At 39.9% G+C, this 20,287-nt stretch overlaps 1 protein-coding gene across 4 annotated transcripts in view; it reads right to left on the bottom strand.

The window, feature by feature from the left end:
• The window catches only part of CACUL1 (CDK2 associated cullin domain 1), a gene marked incomplete at its 5' end in the record, with an annotated part of 54,569 nt that overhangs the window by 21,819 nt on the left and 12,463 nt on the right, over positions 1–20,287 (bottom strand). For all 4 annotated transcript variants that reach the window (XM_084245173.1, XM_084245171.1, XM_084245172.1 and 1 more), the window contains 2 exons: positions 9,309–9,411; positions 10,317–10,443. In XM_084245173.1, coding sequence (XP_084101299.1) covers positions 9,309–9,411; positions 10,317–10,443 — 230 coding nt within the window. The remainder of the gene's footprint in view (positions 1–9,308; positions 9,412–10,316; positions 10,444–20,287) is intronic.

Raw genomic sequence — 20,287 nt, 5'->3', positions numbered from 1 at the left:
TACTCATTTTACTTAAAATATATATAGAAAGGCAATCAGCAATCTCCCTAATTAAAGATCTCCTTCACTCTAGCAAGGGGTCAAAAAGCATACTTTTCATGCAGTGAAAAATCTTTAAAAAAAAAAAAAAAAAAGCCCAGACACTTGTGTTTCAACAGATACAGAAAGCACAGTCATTTAAAATAAAATTTCAAAATGACATGTACAAGACACTAGTTGAGTTATGCTGCCACCCGCTGGACAAAACACAAATAGCAACACAACCCTTTCTCCGATTTCAAACAGCAACAGAATCTGGCTCAATGTAGCTCGGCAGTAACATTTTTATTTGTAATCTGGTGTCTGTGAAGTGACTCAAAGTTAAGTAATGTTGGCTGATTGTGGTTTAATTTCTATTAATTTCTATTATTAATTGATTTGAGAATCAAACTATAACTCAACCAAGATATATTTAGCTTAAGAAAATCAAAACTAATCTTATTTTAATAAATGGCTTAAATTTTAATTCATTTTAATCAAAATACCTGATAAATGTTCATTTAAACTCTTCTAAATTCAGCCTTGAGGAAGAAACTGCTCTACCATTTTCTTTCATCTGTTTCTGTGGTTTCTCCTCAGGACACTGAATGCAGGGTGCACTGTCGATGCTATTCCCTACAATCGTTATTTACCTGGCCTGGGAACTAAGTCTCTGATTAAACACTTTATTTACTGGGGAAATGTACAATGTAAGTTACAAATCATGGACAAAGAACCTGCTGGAAGAAACACATTTGCTGGTGGATTACTGGCTAGTATTACTGGGTCAAAATGAGAATATTTTTATTTGGTGAAAGTGAATATATACTCTCAATTTGATAAAGCACATTAAAACATACAATAAATTTATCAACACTACATGCAGCGAAAATGTCCACACAGCTTCAATTCAGATCTACACAAAACTAATCAAAATATGGGAGTGTCATTTAAGACAGTTTTATGAGTAAAGGAGCTTATGTCCATTAAGTTCAATTATCCTTATGTAGTGGGGCAAAACAGTGTATTCTAAATATTGTCAAATTCAAATTCTAAACTTGAATTCAAATTCTTTGACTGATGTATCAGTCAACAAAAACCACCCCCAAATTCTCAGGGACTTAAGATAATGAAGTGTGGATAAGCAAAACACAGCATAACCACACAATGGACTAGAATTCAGTCACAAAAAGGAATGAAGTATTAATCATGCTGTAAACATGATGTACCTTGAAAAATACTAAGCTAAACTAAATCAGACACAAAAGGCCACATATTGTCTGATTCCATTTCTGTGAAATGTCCAGAACAGGCAAAGCCAGAGACAGAGGAGACTGGTGATTGTTAGCAGCTGAGGGAGGGAGGAAAGAAACTGAGTGACTGCTAATGAATTTGGGGGTTCTTCCTGGGGTAACTAAAACGTTTTGAAATTAATGGTGATGGTGGCACAATTCTGTGATTACACTAAAACACACTGAGATACACACTCTTACAAGATAATGTTGGGATATGTGATTTGCGTCTCAAAAAAAATTTTAAAAATCAGGAAAACAAATACAGAAAAGTTATCTTTCACACATATATTCCAAGCCCATCTGGAAAGTCTGTTCCCTCTTAGCTTTACTCAGGGGCCCACATTCAGGAGCCTCCACCCCGGAACGCTGGCACGGAAAGGGGAACATGGGGAATTGCAGTGAACCTCGCAGGCTCGGCTCTGGGTGCACTCTCACCATTCACAAGCCAAAGCCAGTCACTGAGCCAATTCAACTTCCGTGGGCTAGAAAAGCACAATCTTACCACATATTCAGACGGAAGAGCATTAGAGACACTTGGTCAACAGCGTTATGACCAGCACGAGCGCTTACTCAACTTAGTTTCAGAAGACAATGGGCTCAGGAAACCACACTAAGTCAGCATTCTTACCCCCTCCAGAAGCTCAGTGTCACAAAGGTGACATCCTCCTTAGTAACTAAGTATATGCCAAAGTGCTAAAGACTACAGCAACAACACAAATAAAGTGACAGAGAAGCAATGAAAAGGAAGAGATTAAGCCTATGAGGAATAGTGAACCCTCACAGACAAGGAGAATGTCCCCTTTGGAGAAAGAAAGAGGAGGAAAGAAGAAACCGTGAGAAACCATGGAAAATGCACAAAGATGTTTGAAATTAAAGATATTTGAAAGACACAAAGATATATATATATGTGTGTGTGTATATATATATATATATAAAGACACAAAGATAAAGCAAAATATGGTTAGACCGCCTTGCTGGGTTTAGAGTGCGTAGAGCCTGGAAACCCTTGTGGAGGCAAATGGGCTTCTGCAAATTTTTGGGTAAATGGACAGTCAGCAGGTTAAAAAAATGGATGACATGGTAAATCTAAAAAATAAACCAAATGGACAGAGGGAAAGTGCCGGGCCTATAAGCAAACGAGCAATCTTTTTCTATTTTTCAGGCAACTACCAAAAAGGCCCTACATTAGGGAGATGGCAGGGCAAGTTGTACAGGGGAAATATTAGCAAGGTTTGGGCCTCATTTCCTCTCTCTCGCCTATTACTCATCACCTTCCAGGGTATTAAAATGATCAGTACACCCTTCCCACAAACCACAACTATCATTCTCCTGACTTCCAACATTTACTCTTCCTTTTCCGTGTGAATGTGTGAATTCCAATTCTCAAAATGTGAATTTCCAATTCTGATGTTCTGATATACTAATGAGTAGGATAACAAGAAAGAGAAAACTGGTTTACTAGTTCAGTGAATCATGTTCTTGACTAGTTTGGGAGAAGTCCGTTGCGGCAGTCACAGTTCTGGGGAAGAGTCAGACGAAGGTGTCCAAATACCCAATGGGCATATCACCGTGGGTTTCTTCTTATGGAGCCTCACATTCACGCTGAACTCTGAGCTGATGTCTCACTAGGATAGTAGATTTGCTACTCCTTTGGGTTCTGCTCTTTTTGTGGCTATATTATTGGATATATACAAATTTGGAATCATCATCTTCCTAGTAACTGAACCTTGTCATACTAAAAGGTTCTCTCTATAGCCAGTTAACACCTTTGCTCTGAATCTACTGCTTGTTGTAGCAGTGCAGCTGTATCATCTTTCTTCTGGCTAATACTTACTGGTATACCCTTTTCCATCATTTACTTACAATCTTTCTGTCTCCTTATGCCTCATGTTAGCAAATTTTATTAAGGGTGCAGTACTACATTCAGTCCTATAACTGTTTACTTTTTGAAATGCAACAGTCTTTAACCCTTATATAAGAATTGATAAACTGGTCTAAATCTATCTTAACTGATTTCCACTGGCCCATCTGTTTTCTGGATATCTTTCTCTAGCCTTTCCTGATTTCTTTGCTTATTTTAAATTATTCCATTTTCCCTTTTATCTTGTTAATTATATTTTCATTTGCTGTCCTCTTAGTAGTTACCCTAAGATTACAGACCGCATTCTTGTTTTACCATAGCCTAAAAGAAATGAGTACTCTTACTTCTTCCTATACAATGAGAGATCATCAGAACATTTTCAAATCCATTTACTCTCTTCCAACTTATATGCAACTGTCATGTATTTTGACATTATTTTTTCCATATTTTTTTAATTTTATACATTTTATACATCATTTTTCATGCTACGATCACTTATTTAATTTCTGTTTTCTTCATTCTTACCTGATTCTGCAAGTCTTTACCTAGGGACATTTTCCTTGTATCTGAAGGACAATTCTTCCCTGTTTCTTCAAAGTGAAAGATTATAGGCAATGAATTCTCTCAATCGTGTCTAAAGATGTGTCACGATTTCTCTTGGTTTTATGATCACCTACTGTTAATACTACTAGTTATTTCTGATTGTGTCAAGCACTGTTCATGAAAAATGGTGGAAACAAACTGATGCCTAGGATGTTATTTTTTTTGCGGAGATAATTTACCTTAGCTTCCAGCAAGCATCTAGAGGCACTAGAAAACCCACACCATCTGACTCCAGTTAGGAATCAGGCACCAGCTACAAGTTTCACCTCTAACTTGTTATTCTGACCGTTCTTGGGTATGAGCCTTCGGTTTCCTGGGCCTACACTCCCTAAGGTACCCTGTCTCTATCCTTCTCAGTCCCTTAAAGCTCTATTAAACTTCTCAACCTAATAGCCTCTGTCTCTGAATAAAAGATTGCCCAGTACAGAAATAGCTCAGAGGTAGTCCCCCTGAGTTTCCTTCTTCTCCAGATCTTGGTCCTATTAACTCTACTTTTTTATTAGATCCCGGATCCATTATTTAAAATTGTTTTCAGTTGGAGGGTTGGTCTAAATCATTCAGTCTTATCAAGATCTATCTACAGTGGTACCTAAAAGAGTACCTGGCATATGTGGACAGGAAAGTGTTATCTGTGTCATCAGGTTTCCCGCAGCAAACCCCTACAACCAATCAACCAGCTCCGTATTTTATAGCGACCAAGCAATCCACTTCGATTAACTGAGAAAGGCAACAGGGAGTTTTTAAGGTTTTTGAACAAGAGTGTATGCCCATCAAATTAACAGTTTTAGAAGACTACTCAACCAAAAGACTAAAAGACAAACCACTTAGGCGAACATGACACTAGTGCAAGCATGAGGTAATAAGTGACACACAAAGGATGACAACAATGGGAACAAAAGGGGGCAGAACCCAATAAAATTAAAGATTTCTATCCACTTTGACTCTCACCTAGAGAAAAGTGAGGGAGAAAAAAGGGGTCAAAGATGAATGTGAAACCTCAAGTCTGAGAATGAAACTGACTTGAATAAAGAAGTAAAGTCAGACGTGAATATGAGGTACCCTAAGAAGAAACCCAAGGCATTTGGACACCCTAGTCTGACCCCTACCCAAAGAACAGTGACTGCTAAAAGTCTCCAAAACTAACCAGAATATCATTCACTAAACTAGCCAATTTTCCCTCTATCATGTTCTATTTCTATTGTTCATTGTTATATCAAAAAAAAAAATTGGAAATTGACATTTGGAGGGTTTTGAGACATAAAAAGGGAAAATAAAATAGAGAATTTCATTATCACACTTAAATATAGAGGGATTAAGCACAAAGAGGGAAGCAGATTTTTTTAAAAACTAAGGCAAAATATACTGTCACAGTTCAAACAATCCCATAGTGAGTAAAACAGTAAGTAAAAAAGTATGGATGTACAAGTACGAAAAATAACAGTAAGCAGAAAACTGAGTGGGGTTACATGTAGTTTAGTTACATGTTTTTATTAATTTAAAAACAATAAAAACTTTTCAAAGTTACTGAAGTGATGGCAAAGTTATTCTTTCCAAAATGAAAGCCACATTCTTTTTAAAGAGGCAGCAATTAGATTATGCTGTTTATGCAAACCTTTAGGTTGAACAAATTAAAATAATCTTTTAAAATATCAAAAACAGTATTCTCTAGTTTTTAAGTGACTAACTGGGGAATAGGGAAGATTATATCATAAACTCTTCAGCCTCTCCAAGAACATACACCTTGTGAGAGAGAAGTCACACTGAAATATAAACTAGACAAACCAGCAGCTATTTTAAGATGCCCTTGAAAGACAGAGGCTGCCGTCCTGAAGGTCCAAATCATTGATTTAACAACCCCAACGCTAAATTTCTGACTATCTGCCAAAGGCAATTCATCGCCACATTCTGGTTTCAGCTCACAGTAACAGTACTTCATTTTGAAACTCAGAGCTGCCAACAAAAGGCTCCACCCAGAAACACTGCTCTGGGCCCCAGGCCTGGCCTGTATTATTGTTTCATCCTAGTGAAACTACCTGAAAGCCTCTATAAAGCAGAGATTTCCCCGGGATTATACCACATACTTGTTACAATCAATTAATGAACTGAATTAACTGAACAATAAAGTAAGAAAATGAGTAAGCATTGAGAAAACAAAAAGATTAGTGGTCATACAAGGCTAATTACGCCACCCTTTCCACCAGGATAGGTCAAATTTCGGTTGCCCAACCTTCAATAAGCGGTTGCTGAGGTGTAACTGGGTCAGGTACTAAGGATTAAAAGACAAAACAGAGTCCCTAGCCTCAAAGGATCACCTGTACAATGGGGAGACATGGAAGTTTTAGAAACAACGTAGCACAATCGGCTGTGTTATAGAGTTAACAGAGCTATTACTGCCAAGATGCTGAGTACACAGAAGCAGAAGTTCCAACTGCCTGTTCTGTTTTGTTTTGAGGGCAGTGCAAAGAAAGGCTCCAGGAAGACAACACAAATGGGTGCATGCCTGGAAAAAAGAATGAAGTGGCCTTTGCCAAGCAGGAAGTAAAAGAAAAATATCTTAAAACTTACAAAGCCACTTCATCTGGTGTTGAGAAAATTTACAGGAGGTGATATTAGCATTTTAATCACAAGAAGCTGCTGGGCAGCAGACTTAAGACAAAAAGCCCAGTGCCCCATGTTTTTGTCCACTCCACTGTTACCTAATAATAGCTAGACTCTATAATCTGACAAAAAGGTTCATGTGAAGTAAGATTTTTTTCACAAGCCATACTGCTAAATTCTGAGACATGCAGTGACTCTGAAAATTAAATTTCCTGGTTTTATATCTTACCTTGCTTTTACATTTACCAATAAACATACATCGAGATATCACTCTCTAGCTATGTTTTAATTTTTAATAAGAATTATTCCTGCATTAAGATAAAACGAAGGTTATTTAATTTCACAGTCCACTGCCTTGGTAAGGGTCGGGGAAACAAGCAGTCTGATACATACATAACTGGCAGAAGTACACGCAGGTACAAGTCTTGGAGACCCCCATGTGGCCCTCATAAATTACTCACAAGATTGATTACTCACTGCAGTACTATTAGTAACTGACAGAGATCAGAAGCAACCTAAATATCCATCAATCAAAAGTGACTGAATTAAGAGACATCGATAATGTCAGGTACAATCAACTTTTACACATTCATGCTAAAGAATGAGGAAGCTCTCACATACTGACGGGAATCCACCCCTTCCAAAAGCTCAGAAACACTCCGAATTTCAGAGATCCTGTGTGTCCAACAGTTTACCTTCAACTTACTGATAACTGGTTTCGAAAACTCATGCCAAAAAATGTAGCCCCTGTCTTCCCAAACCATAATTAGTTTGAGCCTGATAATACAATGCTATAGCCCCCCAATTTTTAAAAGATTTTCACAATAATATTCTAACCATAAGAATGAAAAGAGGTCTTTCAGTGTTACAAAACTGAATACAAGAAAAATCTACTCAAGCAGAAAGCGCAACATGACAAATTCAGCACATCACCCTGCTCTCAGTCAAATGAATGGCCCACAGGGAAGGCACAGCACAGGTCTGATGCACATTACGTGGCTCCAATTCACATTTCACAGACAACTTTTATAAGCAAGACAAGTAACATTTTTAATCCTTATAATTTTGAACAGAAATGGCTTGCTTTCTGCTCTAGAAGAATCCTTGACATTTCAATAATAGCAAAACAGTGTTAAAACAGTCCTTTTTGAGGTCACTGAGTCTTTGCTGGCCTACGGAAATAAAAGTTCTGGTACTGCCTGCACCTGAAAGACCTCCCAGCTTCAAGTTAAAGGCACACTCACACTCAGAGTCCTACAAGAACACCTTTCACTATCCAACAAATGGTAAATATTTATTTGTAGACATTCAATATGCATTTTATTCACTAAGTATTCAATGCCTCGTAAGTATCAAGGACTGGACTAGGTAATGATAACACACTAATAAGGACAGAAAAATTCTGCCCTCTCAGAACAGAGTAAGGAGGGATAGGAGGTAGAGTGTGAGGATAAAGAAAACAGGTAAACAAGAAATTATAATACATGATGAACTATAAAAATGTAGTGGGTGTTAGAGGGACCCCAAACCCAGACTTGAGGGAACAAGATGTTTCCCAAAACAAATAATGTCTAAGGTGTAGCCTAAAGACTGAGTTCATGCTCACCAAATAATAAAGGCAGAGGGGAAAAAAGAATGTGCCAAGCAGTCAAGTTAACATGGCAAAGGCCAAAAGGTGAGAGAGCCCATGAAATGTCTACCGACCTGAAGTAAGTTCAGCATGCAGGAGCAGAGAGGCAAACAGTCACTCTGACTGAAATCCAAGAATAAGTCAGAGCAACCAGCTATGATGAGCATTTCAGTAAAATATATGAAGTGATGGTGGCCTGAACTGGATAATACCAAATGGACGGTAGAGAACAAAAACAAAGATAGAAATAGGAAGTAAACAGGATCTGACAATAAATTATACAAATGTGGGAATTCAGAGAGAAAGTGGGATGAAGAATTGGTAAGCAGATCATTCAAAGTTAAAATGCACCAATCTTGAGTTACAGCTAAAGTTATCCGCAATGCCTAGGCACTAAATATGTTTGTACTTAGAGACAAAAATGTGAAGAAAAAATTTACTTGGCTATGGTAAAACACAGCACTGGCTATAATTTAAAAAAAAAAAAAAAAAGCTAGTTGGTACAGTAATCATTTGGGGTTAACATTAAGACACATCAGTTTACAAGATAGATGAACAACATCCAAGCCCAAATCATGCCCAGCACTTGCTAGAAGCGATGATTTCAGACTGCTAGCACCCTTTCCTGCTGTGGGACTGCCAGGTGTGGGCCCTGCTTATCTATCGCTGGGTGACTTCTACACATCTGTCATTTCTACACCAGCACTAAAATGTGATCTGATCCTGGCATAAAGATAGTACCTGACCTTCAAGCACTGGAAACTTTTCTGAGGTGGGGAGGGGTGGAGTGGGGATCAAGAGGCCCAGTACTTCCTTAAACAGAATATTTTCCATAATTTGCCCCAGATTTTACAGCTGGGATAACGGTCATCTTTAGAGGGTTTATCAACAAGATGTTGGCTTCAGTTTTTATATTAGCAAATATTAGAAACTAGTTGGTAATCCACTCTTCAAATTTTTAAAAAAGGTTCTAGAAAAAAATTAACATACATATTTACAGTATAAAAGTCAACAAATCCTGAACTTAACAGAAAAAATAAAAGAAACATTATCACGGTAATAAATAGAATCAGTTAAAGTCTGAAATAAATTCAATCTAAAAATTTTCATGATTTTCATCAAATTTTCATATTAACAATCTACTCCAAAGATTAGACAGTTTGATCACTATTCACCTAGAAAATATTTATAATTTTACATCATAATCAAATTAAACAGCATCTAGATATATATATATTACATAAGCAAATTCCAAACAGTCGAAGATCCCAAGGAAGCAAAACCCACACAATCAGTTCTTTACCTGCAGCTCCTTTGAAACTCTCTGTAAGTGATTAGTTATCTTCTTAATCAGATCACTATACATCTGTTCTGAGTGCTGCTGGCATACACATTTATACACACAACTACAGGGAGAAAAACAACAGAAAAACTAAGTTAGCGTTAAAGTGCTTAATTCCACCCAAGGTAAAAGCACACTTTCCATATACAGCACAGGTCAAATAATTTCAGGCTTAAACTAAGAGACCAATCACAGCTGTAACAGTTGTCACTTCTTCCTCGTCACTAAGTTGATATCACACACACACACACACACACAACACACACCAATTCCTCCCTATTGTGCTGCTTTCATTTACCAGGAGCTGGGAACAAATAACCAAAACTAGAACTGTGTCGATAAACATCAACAGACTAAGCTAGAGACTCCTTGGAAGCTAAAAATATCTATTTCACTGTCATTCTTGCCTTTTTCACTCTCCTCCAAAGTTTTTTCTTTTCTTTTCTTTTTTTTTTTAAGATTTATTTATATGTTTATTTATACAAGCACAGGGTACAGTCAGAAGCGCGGGAGGGTGAGAGAATTCACCAGAGCCAGAGCGGGGAGCAGAGCAGGCAGAAGGACCAAAGCATACTGCTGAGGGGAGCAGCGGGCGGCAGGAGAGGTCTGCGCGCCATGTGGGACCCTCCTCCGGTGGCCGGGGAGCAGCTGGGGATCGAACCGGCGCTGCAGAGGCCGCGGGCAGCTTCGCAACCCAGCGCTCAACCGCTGAGCCACTGGGGAGGCCCAAAGTTTTTTATTTTCTATAACGGGTGGCAGGGTGAAGTGGGAAGAAGTCTGAGTGGGGTTAATTCAAATCTTGATTTGAAAACCAATTTTGAGCAAACAGTTTTAATCAAACCTCCACTTGTAAATAGCTGAGAGCTTCATCTTACGTATTGTATGTTTTCTGCATACATACTGTCCTATTTCAAGCGGCTAAGAACCCAACATACCCTCTCAAACCCAGACAAATTAACTCTGACTTACCTGTATATCTGTTCATAGGATATGGGGATATAGTCACCAGGACTCTGGGTTAAAAGCTGATCTATGGCACCATCCAATTTTGGCCAGTATGTGCTCTTATAATCTTCAATAGTTATAACATTCATTACTACAAGTAAAAAGTAAAATAAATATTACTATGGGTCACATGTAAATAAAACATTACTGATTTCACATTGACAACTCAATTTCCAATTTAAAAACAAAAGGGCAACCTGATCAAAGATTTTAAGAAGTCATTAATTGTGATTTAAAAAGGAATTACTATGAGTCTGTCCATCTTTAAAAACGAAAACCAAATCAGCAAACATCAGTGGTCTCCTTGAGGGTTCCTGTAAGTTTCTATTAGCAGTAGGTGTCTCAAACACGCACAGACTGTCAAAGATGTGACAAGACGGCCTCGTCCAGGAACCACAGTGAGACTCTGGGAAGCTTCGAACCCCCCGAATCACTCTCTCTCACTGAGACCTACCTAAGGACAGAACTATGGGCATTCAAGTCCAGATGCCACAGTAACAAAAGCGGCTGCCAGAGCTCGCAGGTTATCACGCACCACTGGAGCCCCAGGCACTACCGCAGCTCCCACTCAGGCTCGCTCCATCTCACGCTTGGTAAGTCCAGCAGGAACGACCTCCGTGAACTAGGGCCTTGAGCTGGAGGCTTACCTCATTCCTGCCGGCTGGCTCTAATTTCCTCACTACAGGTTAATAAAGCACCTTACATGTTAAGAAAGCATCCCTAAGTGCTGACCCTAACAACTTTGGAGACCAGCTGCTTCGCAACAGAATGCTGAAGCTACAGAGCTGCCCGAAGCCCCACAGATGCTGGTGTCTTATGAGCCATCACTTCCTAAGGAAACAGGCGCTGACAGCCAGATCGGGTATTTTACTGATCACTTTACCAGAAACTGAAGAACAAAGGGTTGCCTTCCCCAGAGTAGATGGCTAATTACGGGTGGAGGTACAGCAGATAAATCAGCCTTCCCCTAGCGTGTCTGTGTCACACTGATGATCTCCAAATCTTACTCAAGATGTTTCTCCTACGTACCACACCGCCCCTATCATTTTTGTTCACTTTTCTTTAAATCAATTCACTTTTTCATTTTTGGCTTTAATAAATTTATTCTAAAGGACATTTGAGTAAAGAACTGCTGGTTTACACAGTAATCTTCGTAAGATCGCACAATATGAATACCCTTAAATGCATTCTGCTAGGAGAAAAATCGGGCCGAAAAGGCTAAGATCTCATGTGACACTAAATAAAGGCTGGAAAGTGGGGAGAAAGGCAGTTTCCTTGTAGGGTTTTCCCTGCAACAGGAACGTTTTCAGGGAAATGAAATGCTCTGCATGGAACCATGATAGTGGATACACCACTCCATGCTGTTGTCAAAACCAAGAGAACTGCACACTATAAAAGTAAGATTTACTGAGGAAAATTTCATTTTAAAAATCAGCCAGGATGTAGTGGTAAAGATACAATGCAAATTGTGACAAATAAACCTAGTTTACGAACGAATCCCGTAACCTGCATGGAAGGGAAGGGGAAAGAAAGGAACATCCAGACTGCATGGAAGGCCAAGAACAGAGGACACAGGCCTACACGCACGCACACATGTCAGACATGCACCAGGCGGCAGGCGGCGAGCGGAGGGCTACAGGCCACTGCAACGACGCCTGGCTTTTACTCAGAGTAAGATGAGGCATCTGGAAGGTTTCGAGCTGAGCAGCGACGCAATCTGATGTGTGCAGTGTAATTCTATCGCTCGTTCCAGGCGCTATGTTAGGAGCACCCTAAGTTGGAAGGCAGTGGGGTTGATGGGGGACAGAGAGGAGGGGGGTTGAACCATGTGGTAGAAGTGAGGGCCAGAAGAAAAGTCAGATTTTGAATACATTTTAGAAGTAGAGCCAATAAGATGTGGTCTGGATGTGAGATATGAGACGGGGTTAAGGGTGACTCTGAAGTTTTTGGCCAGAGCATCAAAAGATGGGGTTGCTGTTTACCAAGAAGAGGAGAATGTAGGCGAAGCTTAGCATATTTGGGGTGCAGCAGAAACTGCTGGTGCCCCACCCATTTACTCTGTCCACAAAGGTCACTGTCAACACCTACCATTATTTGCCACGGCATTCTCTCCAGCTGCCAGGGCTGCTCTGCCCACAGGAAGTGCATGGTGGCAATACGCCTGATGAGAATTCAGTGTAAACACCCCAGGATCGCCCCTGGCCGGCAGGTGGGAGCAGGCTGAGGGCCAGGTGCTACACTGACTCCGAGAACTCCCCACTGGGCTGATGCTCCAGTCACCCACAGCGCTGGCTTCCTCGCCAGCTTGCTGACCTTCCCTGTCTCGCTGGCCCACCCCTCTGTGGGCGCCTCCTAGTACTGCCCCTTTGTGCTTAAAAATGCTGGAGTTTTTTGTTGTTGTTTTTTTTTTTTTTAAAAGAAATCCATCAAAAATAAAATCAATATCATTTGTCATTAGACAGAAAGCAATACAGAAATAAATGCGGTGTTATTAAATTCCACCAGGGTGCCAAAGCCGGCCGAACCTCCCAAGCCTGAAGCTTGCTGTCCTGTGAACAGGGGAGCCAGCTGGGGAGATACTGAGAAGTGTCACACAGCAGCTCCAAAGTATTGCCACTCTGCTTTCAGAAGGATTCAAAGAAACCAGCAGAGGCTCCTGGAGGAGCCAGTGGCCAGCTGGGAAGTTAGCCCACGCCGGGCCCCTGCCGACCAGTAGTCTGAGCCCACAGGGGGAGCGAGTACCCAAAGCCGGGGCAGACCAGGCGCGCAGAAGAGTGTGCCTGAGACTGGACACGCAGGGAGTGTGTCCCGCATCGCCATTTTAGAACAGGGACATTTCTTCAGTAAAGACTGCCTGCAGAAGGCTCCCTCAGGAGACAGAGGTGAGCCAGGGAAGTTCGCCCACACCAGAACACCTCTGGCCTGCAGTCCAAGCCCAGAGGGGGAGAGGGAACCCACCACCGGGGCAGACCAGGAGCACAGGGGAGTGTGTCCCCACATCGGCATTTTAGAACAGGGACCTTTCTTCAGTAAAGACGGCTTGAAACTGACAGATGGCTCCCGGAGGAGCCAGAGGGGAGCAGAGAAGCTCACCCACCCAAGATGCCGGCCAGTCCCAGCAACACAGTGTCCCAATGCATACGGCAAATTAGAAAACAGACAGTAGGGAGTAGAAGAACCACACACAACATAGCAACTCCTCAGGGAAGAAGCACACCACAAAAAGAAAACCAGCCCCCAGATTGCAACGACAGTAACTTGGAAGAACTTCTGAGCCTTCCAGAAAGAGAATTTAAAATTGCCATGATTAAAAAAATGACAGAACTCAAAGGAAAACAATGATAAGGGAAAAATAATCAACGATCAGAAGAATGAAATTGAGTCCCTAAAGAGGGAAGTAAAAGAAATGCAGGAGATCAAAGAATTAATGGAAGAACTAAAGAATTCTGGGAAAAGCAATGAAAGCAGAATAGATGAAATGGAAGAACGAATAAGTTCTCTTGAAGACACAGAAATAAAAAGAACCAAAACAGAAAAGGAAAGAGAAGTACGAAGGAAAAAGAACGAAGAAAGACTTCGGGAACTATCTGACACCATGAGGAAAGGAAATATAAGAGTTATAGGAATACCAGAAGGAGAGGAGAGAGATGTAGGAACAGAGAAAATATTCCAGGAGATAATTGAAGAGAACTTCCCAAATGTGAAGAAGGAGCTGAAAATTGATACACAAGAAGCAAGAAGAACACCAAACTTCCATGACGAAAGGAAAAATACAGCAAGACACATAATAGTGAAGCTCCCAAGAATCCAGGACAAGGAAAAAATAATGAAGCTGACAAGAGGGAAGAAACAAATAACATTCAAAGGAAAACCAATCAGGCTGACATCAGACTTCTCTGAAGAAACACTACAGGCAAGGAGAGTGGAAGGACATAGTCAACAGACTCCAAGAAAACAGATGTCAACCAAGAATACTCTATCCCGCAAAGCTCTCCTTCCTCTATGAAGAAAGAATAAGGACCTTCCCAGACAAACAGAAACTATGGAACTTCATTACCAATAAACCCCCACTCCAAAAAATACTACAAGGAATCCTAAAGCCAGAACCTCAGAGGGACGAATAACAACGAAAGAAGGCAAGGGGAAAAAAAAGATATTAAAAGAATAAATAAAATCAAAGGAAAGACAAACACAATGGCAAATACAAATGCTAACATATCAATATTAACCCTAAATGTAAATGGACTAAACTCTTCAATAAAAAGACACAGAAGTTGCAGCCTGGATTAAGAAACAAAACCCAACCTTTTGCTGTCTCCAGGAAACACATTTAGCTACAAAAGATAAAAATAGACTCAAAGTTAAAGGATGGAAAACAATCCTACAAGCAAATGGACCAAAAAAGAAAGCAGGAACAGCTATACTTATATCAGATAAAACAGATTTCAAACTCAAAAAAATAAAAAGGGATCCCAACGGTCACTACATTATGATCAAAGGGACAATACTTCAAGAAGAAATAACACTAATTAACATATACTCACCAAACGAAGGAGCACCAAAATACATCAGACAACTGTTGTCATCTCTGAAAACAGACATCAGAGAAAACACATATGTAGTGGGAGACTTCAACACACCACTATCAACAATGGATAGATCAACAAGACAAAAAATAAGTAAAGAAACTAAAGCTCTAAATAAGGACCTAGAGCATTTGGGCTTAACAGACATCTATAGAACACTAAACCCCCAAAAAACGGAGTACACATTTTTCTCAAGCGCACACGGATCATTCTCCAGGATCGATCACATACTGGGGCACAAGACAAACATCAACAGATACACCAAGATTGAAATCATACCAACCATCTTTTCTGACCATGAAGGCATCAAGCTAGAAATAAACCATAAAAAGAAGGCAAGGAACTTTCCTACCTCATGGAGACTAAAAACCACACTACTGGAAGACCACTGGACTAATGAGGAGATCAAAGAGGAAATTAAAAAATTCTTTGAATTGAATGACAAGGAGGACACCAATATCCTAAATGTATGGGACGCAGCAAAAGCAGTAATAAGAGGAAAATATATAGCAATAGAAGCTCACATCAAGAAACAAGAAAGAACTCAAAGAAACAACCTAATCTCGAAGCTCAAAGATCTAGAAAAAGAACAACAAAAAAAACCCAAAACCAGTAGAAGAAAAGAAATAATAAAAACCAAAGCAGAAATAAATGAAATTGAAACTAAAAAAACAATCCAAAAGATCAATGAAACCAAGAGCTGGTTCTTCGAAAAAAATCAATAAAATAGACAAACCCCTAGCCAGGCTCACAAAGGAAAAAAGGGAGAAAGCACAAATAAACAGGATCAGAAATGAAAGAGGAGAAATCACAACGGACACAGCAGAAATAAAAAGAATAATCAGTAACTACTATGAAGAGTTGTATGGAAACAAGTTCAACAATCTAGAGGAGATGGACAAATTCCTACAACTCTACAACCACCCAAAGCTAGATAAAGAAGAAATAGAACACCTAAACAGACCAATTACAAGCAGCGAAATTGAAATGGTAATCAAAAACCTCCCCAAAAACAAAAGCCCAGGACCTGATGGATTTCCAAACGAATTCTACCAAACATTCAGAGATGAATTGGTGCCTATCCTTCACAAACTCTTCCAAAAAATTGAGAAGGAAGAGACAATACCAAACACGTTCTATGAAGCCAACATTACACTAATACCAAAACCGAGTAAGGACAACACAAAAAAGGAAAACTACAGGCCAATCTCCCTAATGAACACTGATGCAAAAATCCTCAACAAAATTTTAGCTATCAGAATCCAACAATGTATCCATAAGATAATTCACCACGACCAAGTAGGATTCATTCCAGGGACACAAGGATGGTTTAACATACGAAAATCAATCAACGTTATCCAACACATCAACAAAAGGAAATATAAAAACCATATGATAATATCAATAGATGCTGAGAAAGCTTTCGACAAAGTGCAACACCCATTCGTGACAAAAGCCCTTGAAATTCTTGGGATACAAGAAACATACCTCAACATCATAAAGGCCATCTATGAGAAGCCAACAGCCAGTATCATTCTCAATGGTGAAAAGCTGAAAGCAATTCCATTAAGATCTGGAACAAGACAAGGATGTCCACTCTCACCATTGCTTTTCAATATAATACTGGAAGTCCTAGCCAGAGCAATAAGACAAGAGAAAGACATCCAAGGAATCCAAATAGGAAAAGAAGAAGTCAAACTATCACTATTTGCAGATGATATGATAATATACATAGAGAACCCCAAAAACTCCACGGAAAAACTAATTCAACTCATCAATTAGTTCAGTAAAGTGGCAGGATACAAAATCAACACACAAAAGTCAGTAGCCTTCCTATACACAAACAATAAATCTGAAGAAGAAGAAATAAAAAAAACCATCCCTTTTATTATTGAAACAAAAAAAATCAAATATTTGGGAATAAATCTAACAAAAGAGGTAAAGGACCGATACAAAGAAAACTATAAAACACTGTTAAAAGAAATAGAAGAAGACACAAAGAAATGGAGAGACATCCCCTGCTCATGGATTGGAAGAATAAACATTATTAAAATGGCCATCCTACCAAAAGCAATATACAGATTCAATGCTATTCCAATCAAAATTTCAATGTCATTCTCCAAAGAAATAGAACAATTATTGATGAAATTCATATGGAATCACAAAAAACCCCGAATTGCCAACGCTCTCCTGAAAAAGAAAGAAGGGAATGGAGGCATCACACTCCCAGACTTCAAACTATACTACAAAGCCATAATCATCAAAACTGCATGGTATTGGAACAAGAACAGACATACAGACCAATGGAATCGAATAGAAAATCCAGAAATAAACCCACAGATCCATGGTCAACTAATCTTTGACAAAGGAGCAAAGACTATGCATTGGAGCAAAGAAAGTTTGTTCAATAAATGGTGCTGGGAAAACTGGGTTGCTACATGCAAAAGAATGAAGCTTGACCACTACCTCACACCATACACAAAAATCAACTCAAAATGGATTAAAGAACTAGACATAAGACCTGAAACCATAAAATATATAGAAGGAAATATAGGCGAAACACTACGTGATTTGCACATCAAAGACATCTTTACAGATACATCACCCAAAGCAGTGATAGTGAAGGCAAAGATAAACAGCTGGGACTACATCAAATTAAAGAGCTTCTGCACAGCAAAAGAGACAATAACAAAAACAAGAGAAACCCCACTGACTGGGAGAACATTTTTGCACCCAACACTAATGATAAAGGACTGATCACAAAAATCTGCAAAGAGCTGATGAGACTCAACAACAACAAAGAAAAGAATCCAGTCAAAAAATGGGCAGAAGAGCTAAAAAGAAACTTCTCTGAAGAGGAAATGCAAATGGCCAACAGGCATATGAAAAAATGTTCAACATCACTTGTAATCAGGGAAATGCAAATCAAAACTACCACGAGATACCATCTTACACCAGTGAGAATGGCACATATTAAAAAAACTAGCAACAACAAATGTTGGCGAGGGTGTGGAGAAAAAGGAACTCTCCTGCACTGTTGGTGGGAGTGCAAACAGGTCCAACCACTATGGAGAGCTGTGTGGAGATTTCTTGACCTACTAAACATAGAGCTTCCATAGGATCCAGCAATTCCACTCCTAGGTATTTACCCAAAGGACACAGAAACATCAATTCCAAAGAGCACCTGCACACCTATGTTTATAGCAGCACTGTTTACAATAGCTAAGCTTTGGAAACAGCCCAAATGCCCAAAAATAGATGACTGGATCAAGAAGATGTGGTATATATATACCATGGAATATTACTCAGCGTTCAAAAAAGATAAACACATGCAATTTGCAGCAACATGGATGGCGCTGGAAGGGATCATGCTCAGCGAAATAAACCAGAAAGAAAAAGAAAAATACCGGATGGTCTCACTCATAGCAGGAATCTAGAAAACTTAAATAAGGGACCAGGAAAATGAATAACTATAAGAAAGTGAAAATCAAAATCAACAAACAACTATGAACCAGAGACACTTTTTGGGGGGTGGGGGGCGGGAGGGGAGGGATTGGGGTCAGAATGGGGGGGTTGCAATTGTATGGGGAATATAAAAATAAAATTTATTATTAAAAAAAAGAAAAAAAAAGGATTCAAAGAAAACAGTTAAAAAAAAAAAAAAAAGAGAGTCTAGGTTATTGAATCCCCTTACCAGTGTATCGCCTAAACCACGCCACTTTCCTGCTCTACACTGAGAGTTGAGATTTAAGCAGGGAAGTGACACTCAGAAAGAAAACTTCAATACCAAATGTAGGGTAAATGGGTTCATCAGACTTTTTACGCCACTAGCCTCTGGCAGCCTGGATCACCTGCAGCCTTGATCATATTAATACAGAAGGCACTTGAGAGTGTGGGGTTGGGGCACATGTACCTCATTGTGAACACCTGCGGTATGGGTGCACACGCATGCGTGTACACACCTGAGCCAGAGGCCAGGGAGATGCAGTGCTGTCAGAAACTGGCCATGAGAGGATGAGCAGCTAGGCCACGCGCCTGAGAGAGAACGCCAAAGCGCCCAGAGAAGAGTGTAGTAAAGATTCTTGTGGGGCTGGGTGGCTTGGCTGCCTGCCTGCCAGCCTGCCACCACCACCCCCAACACACACACACCCACTGCTGGACACCTGCCAGCCTCCCTGCCTGGTGTGCCTATGCACCCAGTTCCCTGAGAGAGCATTAAAGGCCTGTAAAACCCACTGAAGGCTCCGAAACTCTGCTGACCCATCTGCCCAAATCCACAATGAGCCTGCCAGATGCTTGCTGGCACTGCGTAGACCAGACATGTGGGCTGCCTGGCCGCGAAGTTCAAGAAGCTCCAGGGATACAGTTAGGGGGACTTTTACTTCTAAAACACAGACTTCAACTTTAGCAAATCACCCAGTCAAAGATAAGGAGGGAAAAAAACCTAAAATATTGAGCTCTACAGCTGTAAGTTCGAAGTGAAAGCCCCACTCCAGAAGCAGTGATCGCCCATGCCTCTCAAGTGTCTTTCATAAGCTTTAAAATATCTTTGAAAAGACTAAAACCCAAGTGAAAAAGGCATGGATCACCACAGAAAATCTTAAAGCCTATTTCACATCCAAAAAAAGCTTTATTTTCAAACATATACATTAAACCCATATACATCTGTTTCCACAAATATTTTTTGCTTGAAAAATAACCAGGAAGTCAGTTCAGTTGGCCTTTCATGCCAGCTGTTAGGGATTGTCTATATCCTCAAAATTCATGATGAAATTCCAACCTACAGTGTGATGGTATCAGGACGTGGGTCCTTTGGGAGGTAATTAGGCCATGAGGGTGGAGCCCCCATACATGGGATTAGTAACTCCAGAGAGCCCCAGAATGGCCCCTTGTGAGGACACAGCAAGATGACTGCCTTCTATGAACCAGGAAAAAGGCTCTCAACAGACTTCAAATCTGCCAGCACCTTGATCGTAGACTTCTCAGCATCCAAACTGTGAGAAATAAATATGCCACTGAGTCCACAGCAATCTGTTACAGCAGCCTGAACAGTCTAAGGCTTTCTTCTCTGGAGACCAGACAATCTGCATTACAATAGCAAAAGAACTGCAGAACACAGACAAACATCTATGGTATTGGTTATAGCTTGATGAACAGAATGAACCGTATACACTCTTAGCCAAAGATTAGGAAGGTGTTTCATCATATTCTACAGTTAACACTTAAAATGATAACCAGGAACCTTTCCTTGGTAACCTCAACCTGAAGAGTAACCACCCTGATTTAAAAAAAAAAATTACAATTGGTTTGGCTTATTTAACATCTGACACATACAACCTCAAAGTGTGT

Source organism: Talpa europaea, assembly GCF_964194135.1.
Source record: "Talpa europaea genome assembly, chromosome: 10".
Taxonomy (NCBI): domain Eukaryota; kingdom Metazoa; phylum Chordata; class Mammalia; order Eulipotyphla; family Talpidae; genus Talpa; species Talpa europaea.
The sequence above is the reverse complement of the archived record's forward strand: the minus strand, read 5'-3'. Positions and strand labels throughout refer to the sequence as shown.